Source organism: Daktulosphaira vitifoliae, unplaced genomic scaffold (assembly GCF_025091365.1).
Source record: "Daktulosphaira vitifoliae isolate Bord-2020 unplaced genomic scaffold, ASM2509136v1 Scaffold_2, whole genome shotgun sequence".
Taxonomy (NCBI): Eukaryota; Metazoa; Arthropoda; class Insecta; order Hemiptera; family Phylloxeridae; genus Daktulosphaira; species Daktulosphaira vitifoliae.
Genome location: NW_026099573.1, coordinates 251,460 through 269,506, shown reverse-complemented (window position 1 = coordinate 269,506; position 18,047 = coordinate 251,460). Strand labels below are relative to the sequence as shown.

General features: G+C 29.1%; 2 protein-coding genes across 4 annotated transcripts in view; both read right to left on the bottom strand.

The window, feature by feature from the left end:
- The window catches only part of LOC126897335 (uncharacterized), a 12,870-nt gene extending 6,538 nt beyond the window's left edge, over window positions 1-6,332 (bottom strand). Inside the window, exons 1-3 of one of the 3 annotated variants that reach the window (XM_050670868.1) lie at window positions 4,836-6,332; window positions 3,432-3,652; window positions 261-288 (exon numbers count right to left, since the gene is read on the bottom strand). In XM_050670868.1, coding sequence (XP_050526825.1) covers window positions 3,438-3,652; window positions 4,836-6,330 — 1,710 coding nt within the window. In that variant the 5' untranslated portion in view covers window positions 6,331-6,332 and the 3' untranslated portion in view covers window positions 261-288; window positions 3,432-3,437. Of the gene's footprint in view, window positions 1-260; window positions 289-3,195; window positions 3,653-4,835 lie in introns of those variants that run through there. The other 2 variants (XM_050670867.1, XM_050670866.1) reach the window with 2 other exon arrangements.
- A 4,277-nt stretch (window positions 6,333-10,609) lies between these two features.
- Window positions 10,610-11,053, bottom strand: LOC126900059 (uncharacterized). Its single transcript, XM_050675488.1, has one exon. It carries the CDS (start codon window positions 11,051-11,053, stop codon window positions 10,610-10,612), a length of 444 nt encoding a protein of 147 aa, XP_050531445.1.
- Between the last annotated feature and the right edge of the window lie 6,994 nt (window positions 11,054-18,047).

Genomic DNA, 18,047 nt, shown 5'->3' with positions numbered 1-18,047 from the left:
TAACAGACACAAAAAAAAAAAAAAAAAAAAAAACACATATAAAATAAAACCAATACCTTCTCAGCTTCGCATCGAAGCTAAAACAACCCAGCACAGGGGATCGCGTCACAGTGGTGACGTGGCATAGTTAGATCTAGTATTATGATATCTAACAGTGATTAAAAACACTAAAAAAAAAAAAACGCTTTGATGAAAATCTATAGATAGTGTTTAATTTTAAAAAATTGGTATATTATTCCAAAAACTACATGATCTGCTCTTTTCTTATTAATATCCTGAATGATTGATCTTGAATGAATAAAAGAGATTATTATAAAATATTGTTTCTCATAAAAAATTATATTGATCCATACATCTTTCAAAAAGTTATAGCATTATAAAGTTAAAAATAAAAAATCCAGCACAGGGGGGTCGCGGCACAGTGGTGCCGTGGTATAGTTGGATCAAGTATAATGATATCTGACAGTGATTAAAATCACTATCAAAAATAAACGCTTCGTTGCAAATCTTTAGATAGTGTTTAATTTAAAAAAAATTGGTGTTTTATTCCAAAAGCTACATGATCTGCTGGTTCCTTATTAATATCTCGATTAAGATAAAGTATGTCCAATGAAAAAGGGTTTATTAAAAAATATTATTTCTCATAAAAAAATTGTGTTGATCCATACACTTTTTAAAAAGTTATAGCACTTTTAAGTAAAAAATGTAAAATATAAAATCGAGAAATTTCACACAAAAATAGCATTCGATAGCCATTTTCACCATGAAGACAAGTCCAGAGGTCAAATTTTTTTTTTTCAATTTAAAGTATATTACATAAGCTTTAATTTAAGATATATATAAAAGTGACAGCCCTTCCGGAACACTTCCAAAAGTTAAGTTGAAAAAGTTCTACTTTCTACATGCATTTTTTAGATTTAAACTCCCCTCGTATATAGGGAAATGATCCGATTTAAAAAAACAGTATGTCCAATGAAAGATGTATATAAATACTACATCTCATGAAAAAATTGTATTGATCCATACATTTTTCAAAAAGTAAAAAAATATTTCAAATGATATCATGCATTTGAAAAAATCGATTTTTGAATGAGCGTTTTTAAAACGCGCGTTTAAGACTTTACGCTGTTTTGTTTACACATTATGCTATTATAATGATGCGTTTGCGACGCATGAAAAAAATATAGTAAAACATTGCAGGTACGTTTCTAACTTTTTTCATTGGACTCGTTGTCAGTCATCATATTTGTTATTTTTTAAGTGTATGATTTAAAAAAATTTGACTTGATTTTGCAAGAAGCGTTTTATTTGGTGTATACTTTTAATAAAAACCACCAAGCTCAGAAAAAAGTAAAAAATATAAGCATCGTTGGTGGGTACATCCTATTAATTTAAAATGGTCAAAAGAGAGACAATTTTAAAAATGTTTTTAACATTACGGCATTAACCCGAAGGTTTTTTTAAATATTTCCGCATGTCTATCAAGTTTATCCAATAAAAATAAAAAACAAGAAACCAAGATAATAAAGGTATCAGAGAAACAATTTATAATAACTTTTCACTAAAAGAAGTTGACGACTTGAGGTGAGAAATCGAAAGATAGGCCGGTGTTCAAAATAGACGGACGACGGATCGCTTTTGGTATCACGAAGATGACTGACTAACGTATTAATGCAGCGGATATTCGACGCTAGGCATTTATTGGACTTTACACCACGACTATAACGTGTGTGTGTAACGGTCCGGTTTACAATGGAGCGGAGGCTGAGAAAGAGCTGACATGACCGCGGGGTGTCAAACGGGTGATAACACCGTGGCCGCGTCAAAGACAACAATAATATGTTGCCCTTATTAAGTTCTATTGTATATATTAACGCGAATCCAATAGGTCCAGTTGGCACGAATCCACTAAATCACTTTGCACCACACAATATATATATTTATTTATTTATCGATATGTAGCAAACTTAATACCGCAATAGGCACACGAAAATATATATATATATATACATACGTATACGTCTCTAACGAGAGGTGGAAAAGAAAAGAAACGAAAGTCCAACAATAGGAAAAGATATACGCAACAACTATTCAAAGCTAACGTCGGAAACGGAACAGAAAGCATTATCAGTCATCCATATTCGGCGGCGGTCTTGTCACGGTGTCATACAGATAATAACAATTAATAAAAAAAAAATTGTTGAATTTATTGAACTTTAAATGTAAAATACCAAATATTTTTTATATAATATTTTATTATTATTTTTCAAAAGGAGATTTAGTTATTGTTATCACTGTTTTCGTATGTTATTTGAATACATATATTTAAATGAAAGGATTATATCCATGTACTAATTGTATGATGTACAAACATGTGTATCAAATTAAAAATTAAGTTTTTATAAATGGCAACCACGATGTTTATTAATTATTAAAATACTACTCTACGCCTAGCTGGGACTCCGCCCCAGACCCATAAACCGATAAACTGATCAGCACCAATCCCTCAAATTAGTGAACTACTAAAGGGGTAGAGTTTAGACCCGTTAGCACGGTCTAGCTCAAAAGTAGCAGACTGAAGGGTGACTCCTTGTCAACTAACAGCGCAACTACCTTTTACTATACCCACTAAAGGACGGTTAAGCCCAAAAACTAGCCAGCACGCACACTAATTATTAAGATTGACTAAAGGACCAGTAGTCCAACCTCGACTCTTGCCGCACACACACAAATTTTAATATCACGATGGATATAAAGTATTTACTCTCAAGTACAGATTTTTAAATAATTATTTTATTTATATGAAGTAAAAACACAAAATCAAATATAATATAAAAATTTAACACAAAATTAATTAAGTCTTACAAAAATACAAAGTTACTCGCACACCAACGACCTAACCCGTAACTCGACGTATCTTCGTCAAAGCGTCCAGTCTCGTCCAGCCCCCCTATACATTTCATGTTTCCCTTTTATATTCTATTTCCCACCATTATTAATTTGCTTACCATGCATTTCTCTTTTGTATGGAATTATTATATTGCTTAAGAGTTCAAAGCTTATATTNTATTATATTGCTTAAGAGTTTAAAGCTTATATTATACTAAAATCGACGTAATTCAATACTTCCTCATCTATTTACTACAAAGTGTTTCTTATGATAGTAATTATAATCACTGTCAGATATCATCTATACTTGCCACACAATACCACATCCTCACTGTCCTGGTTTATAAAATATATTTATACCGTGACTCCACTATGCTATCGTTTTTTTTAAAATTCTAATTACAACGCTTAATGTTTAGGTAACTTAGTTTATTTGAGCTAAAAGTAACATTGAATTTTATAATAACACACGCACACACATATATATATATATATGTATAATTGATTAATAAAATAATATCAACAAAATTACAACCACTTACGAAATATTATGAATATTGTATAAATAAAATGTAATCGATCATATATTTTGGCTGTGGAATATTAAGTTCTGATAAGTCTTCATTATTTTGGATATCTGTTTGTTTTTCGTTATCGACAGTATCTTGATTTACCGTATGAATTCTAGATGTTTCATCATTAATAGATTCAGTAGACTCCAAGTTATATATTTCATTGTATATATTCGGGCTGCATAACCGATCTATAAAATAATATTTGACAATAATTTGCACGATTCTTCGATAAAAAATAAATAAATAAATAAAGACATCTTTGTAAAATTAATAACTTTTCAGTTTCGCAACGAAGCTAAAAATAATAATTAATAATAATTAATAGACATTCGCTTTGATTCTATGGAATTTTGTTACTTATTCAACATTTTGGCTTCCGATTAGTTTAGGCAGACTTAGCCCAAAATGATTAAGATAGAGGCTATGGTGATGACGACTTCAGACTGTATTAAATAGTTAATAACCAAAATGATTNCTGTACTAAATAGTTAATAACCAAAATGACTAAATATTAATTTATCTTTAAAAATATAAAACTGATGTTACTTAGGTTTTTAGTTATATATTTTAACTTTCAACTTTATATCGCGAACGTTAGCAGCTTTAGAAAAAATTACAACAAAACTTTTATAAAATGACTGCATATACAAAAATAACATAATGTATTTAATATTAAAAAATATCTTTATAATATTAATTTTAAGCTAAAAATAATTTAATATAAAAAATATTTAACTCACAAATTATTAATATGATGATGATAATCATTTTGCTTAGAATATGCAATTTTTAAATAATTTTTATGGCTTTAAATGATTTTATATAAATTTATAGTTATGATAAAAATTAAAATACATATTTTGCACATTTCTATTTCGACTATATAATTAACAAGGCTAGTCTTAAAAAGTGTACTGGAGAAAAAGATGTACATTAAGGGATTAGAATTCGCGACCCGAGTCGTCGTAGATATACCTTACTATTAGAGCACCGTTAATTTATGATTCACAACCCGATACATATTCAAAATAATAACGTAAATTGTGAATAAGAAATAGTATCTTATTCACGTTAATGTAGATTTATATTTTTTATGTTTATGTATAATAAAAATTAATCAATATAATAATTATAATTTAAAAATATATAAGAAATGTTTGACAGAATTATAGCTTTTTATATAGTCATTAATTTTTATAGTTAAAAATAAAAATATATTANTATAGTCATTAATTTTTTTAGTTAAAAATAAAAATATATAACAATTTTTGTATTTTTGGCAATGTAATTTTAATCATAACTACCTAGAAATATCTGGTTTTAACTTTAAAAGCTATTATCCAAATAATATTTAAAAAAATTTTAACTTACTTATCATAGTTAAATAGGGTTTGAAAATTTCATAACTGCTCCTTGAAAAATAAAAGGAAGATATGTTTCGTGTTTTATTCACTACATGAAGAGACTCTTTGTATTTGTCCAGTTCGATTAGGTATGTTGACATTTCACTAACACGTTGGGAAAACATGTTATAGAGTTGAACAATATTATTAAAATGAGTAGTTTTATAATCCATTCTTATACCACAATAACTATTTAGTTTATTATTAGAAAAAAAGTTCTTCGTAGATAACTTTATGCAGTTCAATGTACGATAAGACTGAGATATATCTTTACCAACAATATTACGAATATCATTACAAATATTATTTAAATAAGTTTTCGGTAGTTTTTGAATTATAAATTGTTTATTGAAATATTCAATTTGTTTAATTATTGCTGTACCAATTTCTGTGAGGCTAATACGGATTTGATCTAGATTATTTTTACTTTTATCATACCACGAAGATTTGCAAAAATCATCAAATGTTTTTAAAAATGAAATATACATACGGACAACTAATAAAATAGGCCGAATAGTTGAAGCTAGCACTAGCTCTTGATATCCTTGTAATTGTTTTGTATTAAAATTGTATTTCATGTAACGAAACACGTCAAAAAGTGTTACATATGAATCATCGGGGCACTTATATGTAAGTGGTGAAAATTTAAAATAGTCTATAACATTAACGACGTGACAATCTTTTACTTCTGGTATTTTTCTATATTGTGCACTAGACAAGAGATTTCGTTCACCAAATTTTTGCTGCCCCATCATTAAATCGTAGTATAACAATTTTTTGGGATGGAAATCCCATCGAGAATCATTTGTCATTGCTAATTTCAATATTCTAAATACTTCACTGTGTTTTAATTTTAATCTGTAATCTTTGAGTTGCAAGTCAGTAATAGAAAACCTGTTTTTTAGTTTTTCTACTATATCAGGGAGAAATTTAATTCTATAATCTTTTTCCTTATTGAAATCCGGGCAATTCGTAAATACTTCCTCAAAAGATATACCAGAACATGTGCTGAGGATAAAATATTCCAAGCGTTTTACTATAGCTTTATGTATCATCAAAAATCCTTCTAGTAAATTTAATATTCTATTCGAATCATCAAATTTACCACTTTTATTTTTAAAACTCATTTCTACAGATCCTGAAACGTTATTCAAGTATAAATTTACCTCCATTAAAGATGATGGATAATTTAACCAATCTGATCTTAAAGCTTCTAACATTGCAATTACAATTTCACCATGAGATTGTATTGCTCGTCCATATATTTGTAAATCACCAATCAAAATATTTGATTTGTCCTCTTCTAATTTTAGCAAGTATTTTTCATTATGTTTAAAATAATTCAAAACATACCTGGAGAAATTACAGTTTAACTCTGTATATTCTATAGCTGTAGAAATATTAAACCAAAGAACAAAAATATAAAATATTTTATGTACACTCATTGTAATAAGATAATTCATAAATAAGCTATATGCTTAGAAAATTACACTTTTTGTATATATGATTTCAAGCATTCGTATTTATGTCAATAAATTTAGAATATGGCATAACTAATATTAATTTAGCAAACACATTTGTCTAAATAAATAAATACACTAAAGTATTAATTCTCTTTTAAAGCTTTNTAAATAAATAAATACACTAAAGTATCAATTCTCTATTAAAGCTTTACAATAAAAAGTTCAAAATTAGTCATTTAAAAGATGGCAATTTTTGAGATATATTTTCTAATTAATAATTATTTGGCTTTTTCTGCAATATTGATTGACATCATTCGATTAGAAGGAATAGAGACTTTTCTAGTGATACATACAAAAAATTATAATACTATACAATAATTGAAATTATAATATTAATTTTGCAAATACATTTGCATAAATAAATAAATCTACCAAACTACCGTTTTACAATTAAAACTTTACTTTACGCCGTAAGACTTAAATTAGACGTAAATAATTAAAAAAAAAAATTAAATATAAAGTTATAACATGAAAAATGCTGATTTTTTTGATGAAAAGTATCATTCTTTGAAAAAATATTTATTATCTAATTTTAGAATAACAGACAAATTTTATTATAAAATAACATCAATAGACCATAAGTCACAATATGTAATTGGAAATTTTCAATCTTGAATTTTTAGTTTCGATGAGAAGCTGAGAAGATATTAATTTTACTATGACGTGTTTTTTTTTTTTTAAATCCATATCTGATATACATGACACTGTTAATAACTAGCACGCTGATCCGACTAAAATAGTAGTTCGGATTGAAGACATGAATACGTTGGTAACCCAGTTTAGGAACCAACATCCCGATATCATAGATATGCTAATTGAAATTTATTGCTTTCATGAATATGATGCTATTAACTCTCCCGTTGTTGACAATATGGAAAAACTCGCCATCCATACCACTACTTACATTTAGCTAGTTATTAGACTTCGTTGATCATCGATGCAAATTACTTGAAAACATTAGAGGCGTTTCTTATGTACAACCTAATAAGTCCGAAATAAAATCAAATGTAAAATCATCGTTATATTCCACTACTTTGGCATCTAACACGTCCTTGAGTTCAATAATTAAAAAGTTTTTATTCTGTAATAATCCGATATTTTTATAGCTGGACATACTTCCGAACACACAGCAAAATGACTTGACTCTTTTTCGTTAATTTTGCGCAGCGATTAGGAATGGAATATAAAAACTGTGTAGATTTGATATAGAATTGTAGCCAAGAACGAACTATACACTTACGCAGATTCCATATATGTGTTTTAATCGAGAACTCTAGAGAGACGCGTATTCGCAGTTGTAGAAGAGAGGATTAGAACCCACCTACCCCAGACGTCGTAGAAACAAACCTTCTCTATGAAACTGGGCACTTATGATTCAAAACTCGATTCACTTTCATATAGGTCGATAACGGAATTTGTGGATAAGGGAAACATAGTACCATGTCAGCAGTTATATTATATAATTCATAAAAAAATGTTTTCAGTATCACAAAAAAAAGTATAACTAATAAATTTAATTATTTAATATAATTTATATTTATGTATGATTAAAATTAATCAATATAATGATTGTAATTTAAAAACATATACAAAATCCCAGAAAAACGTATAGGCTGTAAGCTAAACTGATATAGTTTAACTTTACAAGGACCCCGAAGAGGGTCCACCCTGGGCCGAGGCAAAGCTGTAGCACTAGGGATTTTAGTACCTTATACTAAGGGGAAAGGTTATAAATGCACTATGATTTAGTACAATTATTAAATTTGATTAAATATTACAGACAATTTTTTTTTATCATAACATAAACTCATAACATAACAAAAGTATTTAAAAAGAGAATTTTACATAAATACAAATTAATTAATTAAATACACAGATTCCAAATAAAAGGGAAAATATAGAGAACAAAAACACTACAGTAAAATATTGAATAAATTAATAGTAATTACGTTATGGCCAAGTATATAAGAGAAAATTTACAGTATGTTTATAATTAAAAGGGAGGACAATGAATAATGATTTATCACAATAGTACATACAAGCTGTCTACAGACAGTCAAGCATTCAAATAGCCTGTGTTTTTTACAAAGTGTAATGATTCATTACTAATAAAGTCTGAACCTAATGTTCCATTTTTTTTATTATATTAGTGTTCCTGATAAAAAGAAGTCACCAGGTATAGAACTATATTAATTGGAGCAAAATTACTTGCTGGAGTATATTAAATTTCAAATTTCAAAATCACAATATGAAAAAAAGAACAAAATACAAGAAACATGAACATGATAGATCTAACGCATGCGCCAGGGTATAATGGACATGTCACCAACGTCAATGAGTATCCTCTACATAAATGTAGAGGACTCATTGAGATGTTCATATTGTCCACCCTGACATCATCCGAGTAACTGAATGCTAATGATAAAGAAGAATGAAAGAAAATACAATAGACGGATTGACATTACTTATAATATAAAATTATAGTAAAATTTCATTAGTTAATATATAGTCATTAACTAATAAAATAACAAAATGCAAATATGGCCATTTAACCAAAAAAGAAAACCATGTATTTAGCTATGCACACTGTGCGGAAATACAAAAAGATCAAATACACCATATTACATATTGTAGATGGTTTTCCAAGTCCAGATAATAGTAAGGTGTTGCCATAATCATGACCAAGCAAAATTCAAAACTTACTCCTCCATTGTGAATTTGTAAAGACACGTCAAAAATTTTATGAGACGATGATGAAGAACAGTGATGATGATGAGAGCTGATGATTTTTGAACATGACAAAGATTATTTTATGCCAACTTGATCCCACGGGAGAAGGTACTTGACAGTGTGACCATTATTATGGTATTTAGGATAAGGATCACAGGTAGTAGGAAACATGTATAAATTTAATAATTATTAAATTGATTATAATCATATGTGTATATTTAACACTGAACCTACAGATGTACGACGTGGACTGTTTGAATACAGTTACCTGTGACCTCATATTCATGATAATTTATTACGTTACAAGGTTTTATATAAATTTATAAACTATTTTAGTAAAAAAAAATTATATATTACGATTTTGTACATTTTTGACACCTACCTAGCAATATCTGGTTTTAATTTTAAAATCTATTACTTAAATATTGCTTAGATAAATTTTAACTTATTTATCAAAGCTGATTGGAGATTAAAAATGTTATTACTGTTACTTTTAAAGTATAAAGAATATGTATCTCGTGTTTTATTCACTGTATTAAGCGATTCTTTGTATTTGTTTAATTCAATAAAGTACGATGACATTTCATTAACAAATTGAAAAAAGTTGTTATATAGATTTACTATAGTTTTAAATGTGTAATTTTATATCCTATTATTTTACCTTCATAAGTGTTCAATTTATTATTAAAAAAGAAGCATGTATAGACAGTAGAACTTTTTCAACTTAACTTTTGAAAATATTCCGAAAATACTGCGTCCTTTAAACATATGTCAAATTAAAGCTTATATTATGCACTATAAATTGAAAAAAAAATTTGTCCCGATGACTTAACTTCTACGTGCAAACGGTTGCCATAGTTAAAGAAATGCTATTTTTGTGTTAAAATTTTCAACTTAAAATTGCTATAACTTTTTGAAAAATATATGCATCAACACAAATTTTTGTTTTTCAAATATATTATATATAGCCCTTTCATCCGACATACTTTTTTTAAGAGGTTATTTTTATGAGGTCTTTAAAAAATATATTAAATTAAAGCTACATTATGTACTATAAGATAAAAAAAAAATTTGTCCCGACAACATATTATCTATGTGTCAATGGCTGTCAAAATTGAACAAACAATGTAATTTTCGTGTAAAAAAATCACTGTTATTTTGGTACTTAAAACTTCTATAACTTTTTTAAAAATGAACGAACCAAAATAATTTTTTTAATATAAACACCTTACGTATTTCCTTTTCATTTTGTATAAATGTTATAATCTTCCTGCAACTTTTTGTTATACTGTCTCCTCCATGTTCCTTTTTCATTATCATATACTGGTCTACGTATTATCTTCTAATTTTTTTCTTAAAAGTTCTCAGTTTTCTTTCCGTATTGTTTGTGGTAGTTCTAACCTCGCACCTATATGTGAATGTGGGTCTTATTATTGCTGTGTACAGCCTCACATTAGTTTTTTTGGAAAATACTTTTGACTTTAATAACTTATTTATTTGGAGCAAAAGTTGCTATTTCTGCTTTTATTATCCTTACACATATTTCCCTAGCCCAGTCTTTGTTTTTACTCAGTACTGCACCTAGATACCGAAATTCATTAACATTTTTGAAAGCTAGGGATCCCGTAGAAGTGTTGTCTTCCTCGCCTAGTAGTTCCATTTTCTTTGTTTTTTCCATATTAATTTTTAAACCTAATTTACTGGCTGCTCGTTCGAGCACTTGAACTGCTTTTTCCGTATCTTCTACGGAGTTTTCTAAGATATTTAAATCGTCAGCAAAACCAAGTACTTGTATTAACTGTTGGCCTATCGCTATCCCCGTAGTTTCCATTTGCAACTCCCTTATGGCTTTCTCCGAGGCTAAATTGAATAAGGTAGGTGAGAGCGAATCTTCTTGTTTTAATCCTGTACTAACTTCAAAAGCTTCAGACATTGTTTGTTCAACTCTTATCTGTACAGTGTGTCTTTCATGCACATTTTCGTCAAAGCTACAAGTTTATTTGGGATTCCGAAATCCTCCATTATATTATACTATAGCTCGAACGACGCTATGGATCATCCAAACACTACTCGTGTGAGTATGCGTACCAGCAAAAACTAAAACAAACAACTTTTAATATTCCACAAATATATAACTATTTTACTATTTAATAATTTGCATTTTTAATAAAAAATATTTTTTAAAAATGTAGAATTACGAATTTACAATTAATTTTTTTCTTTTAATTAATTTTAACTCTCAATGTTGAGAGATGTAAGTGGCCACCTAATTACGGATGAAGCGAATAGTGTAAACAAATTTCGGACTCACTTTAAGGATCTCCTAAATATAATCCAAAACGATATTATAGAGGAAGATCACCCGCTTCACCATAAAGTACAACCAGAGATCACTGAACCGGTAGGGAAGAAATAAAACAAATTATAAAAATGCTACAGAATAACAAGGTGCATGGTGAAGACAATATAAATGCTGAACAAATTAAAATATCGACTCCAGAAATGTTTTAAAAATTTGCATATTAATTAAAAAAATCTGGAAAAATGGATAAATCCCTTAAGATTGGAGAACGGCAATGATTTGCCTAATCTATAAGAAAGGAGACCCAATGTATACAAAAATCTACAGGAGGGGTAGCGCTACTAAACACTTGTTATAAAATTCTGTCTTCTGCAATATGACACAGACTGGAAAATTACTCCAAAGACATAATAGGAAAATACCAAATTGGATTCAAGAAAAGAAAATCTACCACATATTTACAATAAGACAAATATTAGAAAAATATTATGAATTTGGAAAAGAAATGTACATATGTTTTGTTGACTTTAGCCAAGCGTATGATAGTATCAACAGAGACAATCGATGGAGAACCTTAGACTCCTTAGAAATTATAATGATATAATATTAAGAATCTCAGCAGCCAACAAAGGATATTTTACATTAATAAAACTAGTTAAATCTAAAAGCCTATACTTAAGTTATCTACGTCCAATCCTAGCATATGGTTGCGAAACGTGGTTGGTGACAAAAAGTGACGAAGAGAAATTGTTAATTTTCGAAAGGAAAGTACTCCGTCGAATTTATGGTCCTATTTCTGAAAATGGAGAATACCGAGTTAGAACAAACGAGGAGATTTACCAGCTATTTCAAAAACCAAACATAAAAGCATTTATTAGAAGCAAACGACTTGAATGGGCAGGACACTTACGGAGAGATAATGGTATCTGTAAACAAGTTTTGGTAGGTGAAATCAACGGTAGAAGACCCAGGAAAAGATGGATGGACACATTAAAATCAGATATGGCGAAGATTGTATCATGAACGGAGCTAGAAGAGAGTGAAAATAGAGAGAGATGGCTGAACATAGTGGAAGCAGCGAAGGCTTTCAATGGGCTGTAAAAGCTATAAAAAAAAAAAATTAGTAGAGGGTGCGATTGTACCACAGTTTAAACCACTGGTATTAATATGTATTTCTTTCGTTATTTTATATATTCATTAGTACGTATTAACTCATTCAGTAATACATACCTTCTTGAGTCACGATTAACAAATGTCACTCGTATTTACCATTTTCCACATCTGCGCTATCTAATAACGATGAGATTAGAATTTCAATTTAAAACTAGGAGAGTTTTTAATTCCTAGTCAGTTACATTTGTAAATTTTATTTGTGTATTAAGTTAAACTAGAACGCCCGACAATGGTGCGGGTGATGTTAAGTATATTAATAATGGATTTAGTTATTTATTCTCTGAAATTCGTTATGAAATTAATTAATTTTATTAAGTAAAAATTCAAAAAGTACAAAATCCCGAAATGCTTAAAAGGTACATTTTTAATCGAAAATCTATTAAATATCCATTTAGAACTTATATACAGTGATGTTTTTAACGCTAGCCACTCCATTTATTTTAAAATAATACTTTTTTTTTTATCTTCGAATCGATGAGATAAATGTTGCTTTCCCCGAGTTACCATCATTTATTCAACGAACCAATTTACAAAAATTTTTCAATTATTTTAAACATTCAGAATTTTTATACGAAATTCAAATATTTGACACGACTTACGTCACAATAATGTAGTCAACACTGGTTTTGAGGGCAAAGACTTTTGGGCCGTTTATTAATAAGCAACAACAGGTTATTTAAAAACAAACAAACTGAAAAGTCGAACACAGTTAATAATAATCATTGCATAATATCGCGACACCTTCGATGGTGTCGGCGACGCAGTATCCGGCATGATCTTCAGACGTCAAAAACTTAGCATCGTTGAAGAAGATGGTGCGCGGGTGCGGTTCCATTCGTCGAATACTTACTAGTTGCTACTTTAAAAGCTATCAATTAAGCTACCAAACATCCACACTTGAAAAACGTGTGTTCTATTAAAATTTCATTAGACCCGAATGTTTTTAAAAAAAGTACTGAGCGAGATATAATAAATGGATCAATCTATAAAGAGCGATTCTATCACTTAATTTCTCTTAAAATAATATTTTTTTTGTAATTTGTTTGGTTTTTTGTTAGTTACATTTGTATTATCATTTATCTTTGACGAATTTTTTTTTTTTTTGAGTAAATTTCTAAATCTTTGTATTTAAGAAGTCTTATATTATGCGTAATCGCATTGAAACGTTTCAAGATAGTGGTGTTGTTTGAATACATGTTCCATTTAGAGCACTCGCGCTATCTTACCTATATTAATTTTAATTTTTTTAATTTTTGTAATAACTTTTGATAAATACTTAAATAATATCTACAAAAATATGCGCAAGTTTTGAACTAATTGAATCCCTTTTTTTGTAACACAATAAAAAAATATATTTTCGAATTATTTTCTAAGTTTCTTAATAACATTAAAATTTAATATAAGTAGTATATTATTTAAAAATAGTGTACATTAAATTATTGATCAATGATCTTGTTATTCTTAATTTATAACATATTTTTGTAAATTCTTTGACAATAATTTATAAATTATTAATATTAATAATACTTATTTTTGACACTTTAGGAAGTCATGCAAATATAAAAAGAATGTTAATATGCTAAGTAAAAATCTTTACAAAAAATACATTTAATGAAATCAATATTAAATATATTTTATATTATAGCTTATAAAATCATTAAAAAATAACTGAGCATTAAAATGTTCATGACTTGACATTAACGCTTTAAAATATAAAAACTAGGCTTAAACATTAAATAAATTTAATTAAGTTGGACAATTCTTTACTTTCAGAAGTTTTAACTTTTAAGTTTCTCAAATTACTAAAATAACGTGTAATAATTTCAATTTCTCACAACAATGTAAAAACAAAGTCTTTTTTTGCACAGTGTGCATATTTTATTCAATTAATTCTGTTTTTTATTTTTTATCTGATGATATGGTTTGTTTTTAAATAATATTTAATGACTATACAGGGTGATTCATTAAGGATAAGACACTCATTTTCTCGGTAACTATTGAAAATTTTTGATTTTTGGTAAGGAAAATAATTTTTGATTCAAAAAACTCTACAATAATATGTAGTAAAAACATAATTTTTTTGATCCCTTCAAGGTTAAAAAACATTAATTTGCATTTTCTTAAATGGGAACCCCTATTTTGAATTTGTTATTATGATTGAACATAAAAATACAAACAACTTTGCTCTTACAATTTTTTTTTCCGATCAACCGTTCGTCTGTTACAGCTTGTTAAAGTTAAATAATTTTGGACTAAATTTCTATTGTTGTTTTAATGTTTTCAATACAGAAGTCACTATTTTTCTATAGTGTAATATACACTAATTGTTAATGACCAAGATATGGCAAGTAAGATAGCAATAATAATTTACGACACACTAATTGAGTGATAATAATAATAGATTCAAATCGGGTCTTGATCATAGTATTACTCTATGGTCTTAACTGTAATAGCAAAGTCCATTGATTTGTATAGCAAGCTTTAATACTGATAAGTTAATTTTCTAGCCTCTCTTCATCATAGTGTAAAGACTCGATACAATTCTATAATACGATAATGTTATCGTGTGATATGACCAACAAAAATAATTTTTACTAATGTTGATTGATGTTATGTTAAGTTTTAACATAACCACATCGGGTTTAACGCTAATTCTACGTTGGTACTACTATCCCATATAGTTAAATATTTTTATCCATTATTAAGTTGTTTAATTATCGTGTAGTTACAGTGTTTTAATGTAACATTTTAGTATATGTTTTATTTTTACGTCGTAACAATTATTAAATAATAATTTAACCTTATTTAGATGATAAAATTGTACTAAAGTTATATAACAGGTAAGTAGAATTAACTACAAAATAAATTTATATTTATTTGATATAATCATTTTTTTTTTAACTGCAGGTCAAATTTTCATATATGAAAATTGATACATCTAATTGCCAAATAATATATTTACATTTTTGGATTCACCGCTGTTGAAGACAATATTTAATAAATAAAAATAAATCATCTTCTTTCTTCTTAAGTTTCATTGAATTGATTAAGACATTTTTTTTTATAAACAATCAGATCACATTATAGTTAAAACTTTAAAAGTTGTTGTATATTATTAAATGATTTAATTAAATAAAAACATTTCTCAAATATTAATGTTTATTCAAAATTGAAGGTTATTTTTTCAACATAAACCATTTATGAACAGTTTTGAACTCTAAAAAGCAAAAGTGCTTTTATCAGTTATTGTAATAATATTTCTAACTTAGTTTTGAACATTATGTATCTCTTTCTAGACATTAAATTACGGTTAATGTTTAAGACTAGTTTTCCCGAGTTCTTTAAGAATGCATTATTACAAAAAAAAAAATAATACATTGTTTTGTTTTAAGATAATAAGTTACTCGCGAGCAGTCGTACAGTACACACCAGTGTTAACATAATTCGTATAATGTGCCCACAGCATTCTTATATTAGAACCGATTTTTCTCGAATTTTTACGTAAATAATCAGTATTCGAACACGCGTTGTGCGCGTAAAGTTATTACTTTAATAAATTACAAATTATAGTCTTAATCTAATATAAGTGCAATTCTCAATTAGTTTAATAATCTACAAAAAGACCGGCTCCAGGCACCGCGCGCTCGGTGACCTTTGGAACCTAAGATAAGATAGTGGCACCATGCCTAACAACCCGATAAGCAACAAACACGTTACTACAAATAACACACAGAACGGTTCTAACGATAACGATTCTCCTTTACATATTACTCTAACGAAAAATAATAACAATGAATCAGCCGAACCGGAATGGATAATCAAAACAGGTAAACGCCCTTCATCTCCAGGTATGTCACCGAAATCTAAAGGTAATAAAAATGAAAAAAGTAAATACACATTCTCCACTCCAAACCGTTATGACGTACTAAGCGAAGCCAATGAAATCGGTGACGATAATTCCCAAATGCATACCGATATTGTCCCTCAACCAGCTACACCACCTCCGATTTTCATCACCACACCGATAGATTACTTAAAATTCTGCGCCCAAATTAAAACAACAATTGGTAACGAAGAGTTTTTATGCAAAACCACTACCAAAAACCTCAAGTTATCATTAAGCTCTCCTCAGTCATTCCGTTTGATAATTAAACTATTGAATGACAATTCTATTGAATACTATACTTACCAAGCAAAGGAGGATAAGTCTTATCGAGTAGTACTGAAAAACCTTCATCATACAACTTCAACTGAATTTATCACTCAGGAACTCTCAAATTTGGGCTTCTCCGTCAGAAATATTACCAACATTAAAAAAAAAAATCAACTCAGCACTCCACTCCCACTTTTTTTCATAGACCTTAATCCAGCACCTATCAACCCAGAAATTTTCAAATTGACGTCATTATGCTATTCAAAAATCAAAATTGAGGAACCTCACTCAAGAAGAGACTTACCTCAATGCCACAGATGTCAAAACTACGGCCATACACGTACCTATTGTAATCGCCAACCAAGGTGCGTCCGCTGTGGCCAAGCTCATCTCACCGACATGTGCGAAAAATCCAAGGATCTCCCGGCCACCTGTGCACTATGCGGGAGAGACCACCCTGCCAACTACAGAGGATGCGTGGTACACAAAGAATTACAAAGATCCAGAAATACCAAGGACCCATCCATTCCAGCTACCTCCAGCCAACCAGACAACAACGAACAACACACTCAACAAAACAACACTAAGGGTAAGCTCCTCAGTAATACCACCTTTTCTCGTACTTATTCAGACGCAACTAAGTCATCCAGTCCATCTAATCCACAAAAACGTGAGCCTAACGAACCTCCACTTTCCACCCAACTTTCATCTTTCCTCGAACATTTTCAATCCCTTATCACACCCTTAATAAATCTACTCACGACTCTAATAAATAAAATCCTAACCAAAAATGATCATTAACTCAAATGCAAACCATCCATTAACCATTTTCTCTTGGAACGCCAATGGCCTCAGACAACACTTAGACGAACTTCAACTCATCCTAACCGAAACAAATACTGACATTGCTCTAATTTCTGAAACGCACTTTACTCCTACTTCCTGCGTCAAAATGTATGGCTTTAATTCTTACTATTCGTGCCACCCTGACGGAACAGCTCATGCTGGTTCGGCAATTTATATTAAATCTAGCATACCCCATCACCCTCTACCTTCTTACATTTCTCCCCACATACAAGCAAGTAGCGTTTCAATTGTGACTCATAACAACATACCTATTACCGTATCCGCAATTTATTGTCCTCCAGGTCTCATCACCACTATGGATCATTTTTCTGAATACTTTTCTACACTGGGACATCGATTTGTTTCGGGAGGCGACTTTAACGCAAAAAATACAACATGGGGAAATCGCTCTCCCAACACTAGAGGCAGAGCATTACAGTGCTGTATAAACAA

What these genes read in the sequence shown, in the direction of transcription:
- LOC126900059 (XM_050675488.1), bottom strand. Translation starts at nt 11,053, where the DNA reads ATGTCTGAAGCTTTTGAAGTTAGTACAGGATTAAAACAAGAAGATTCG.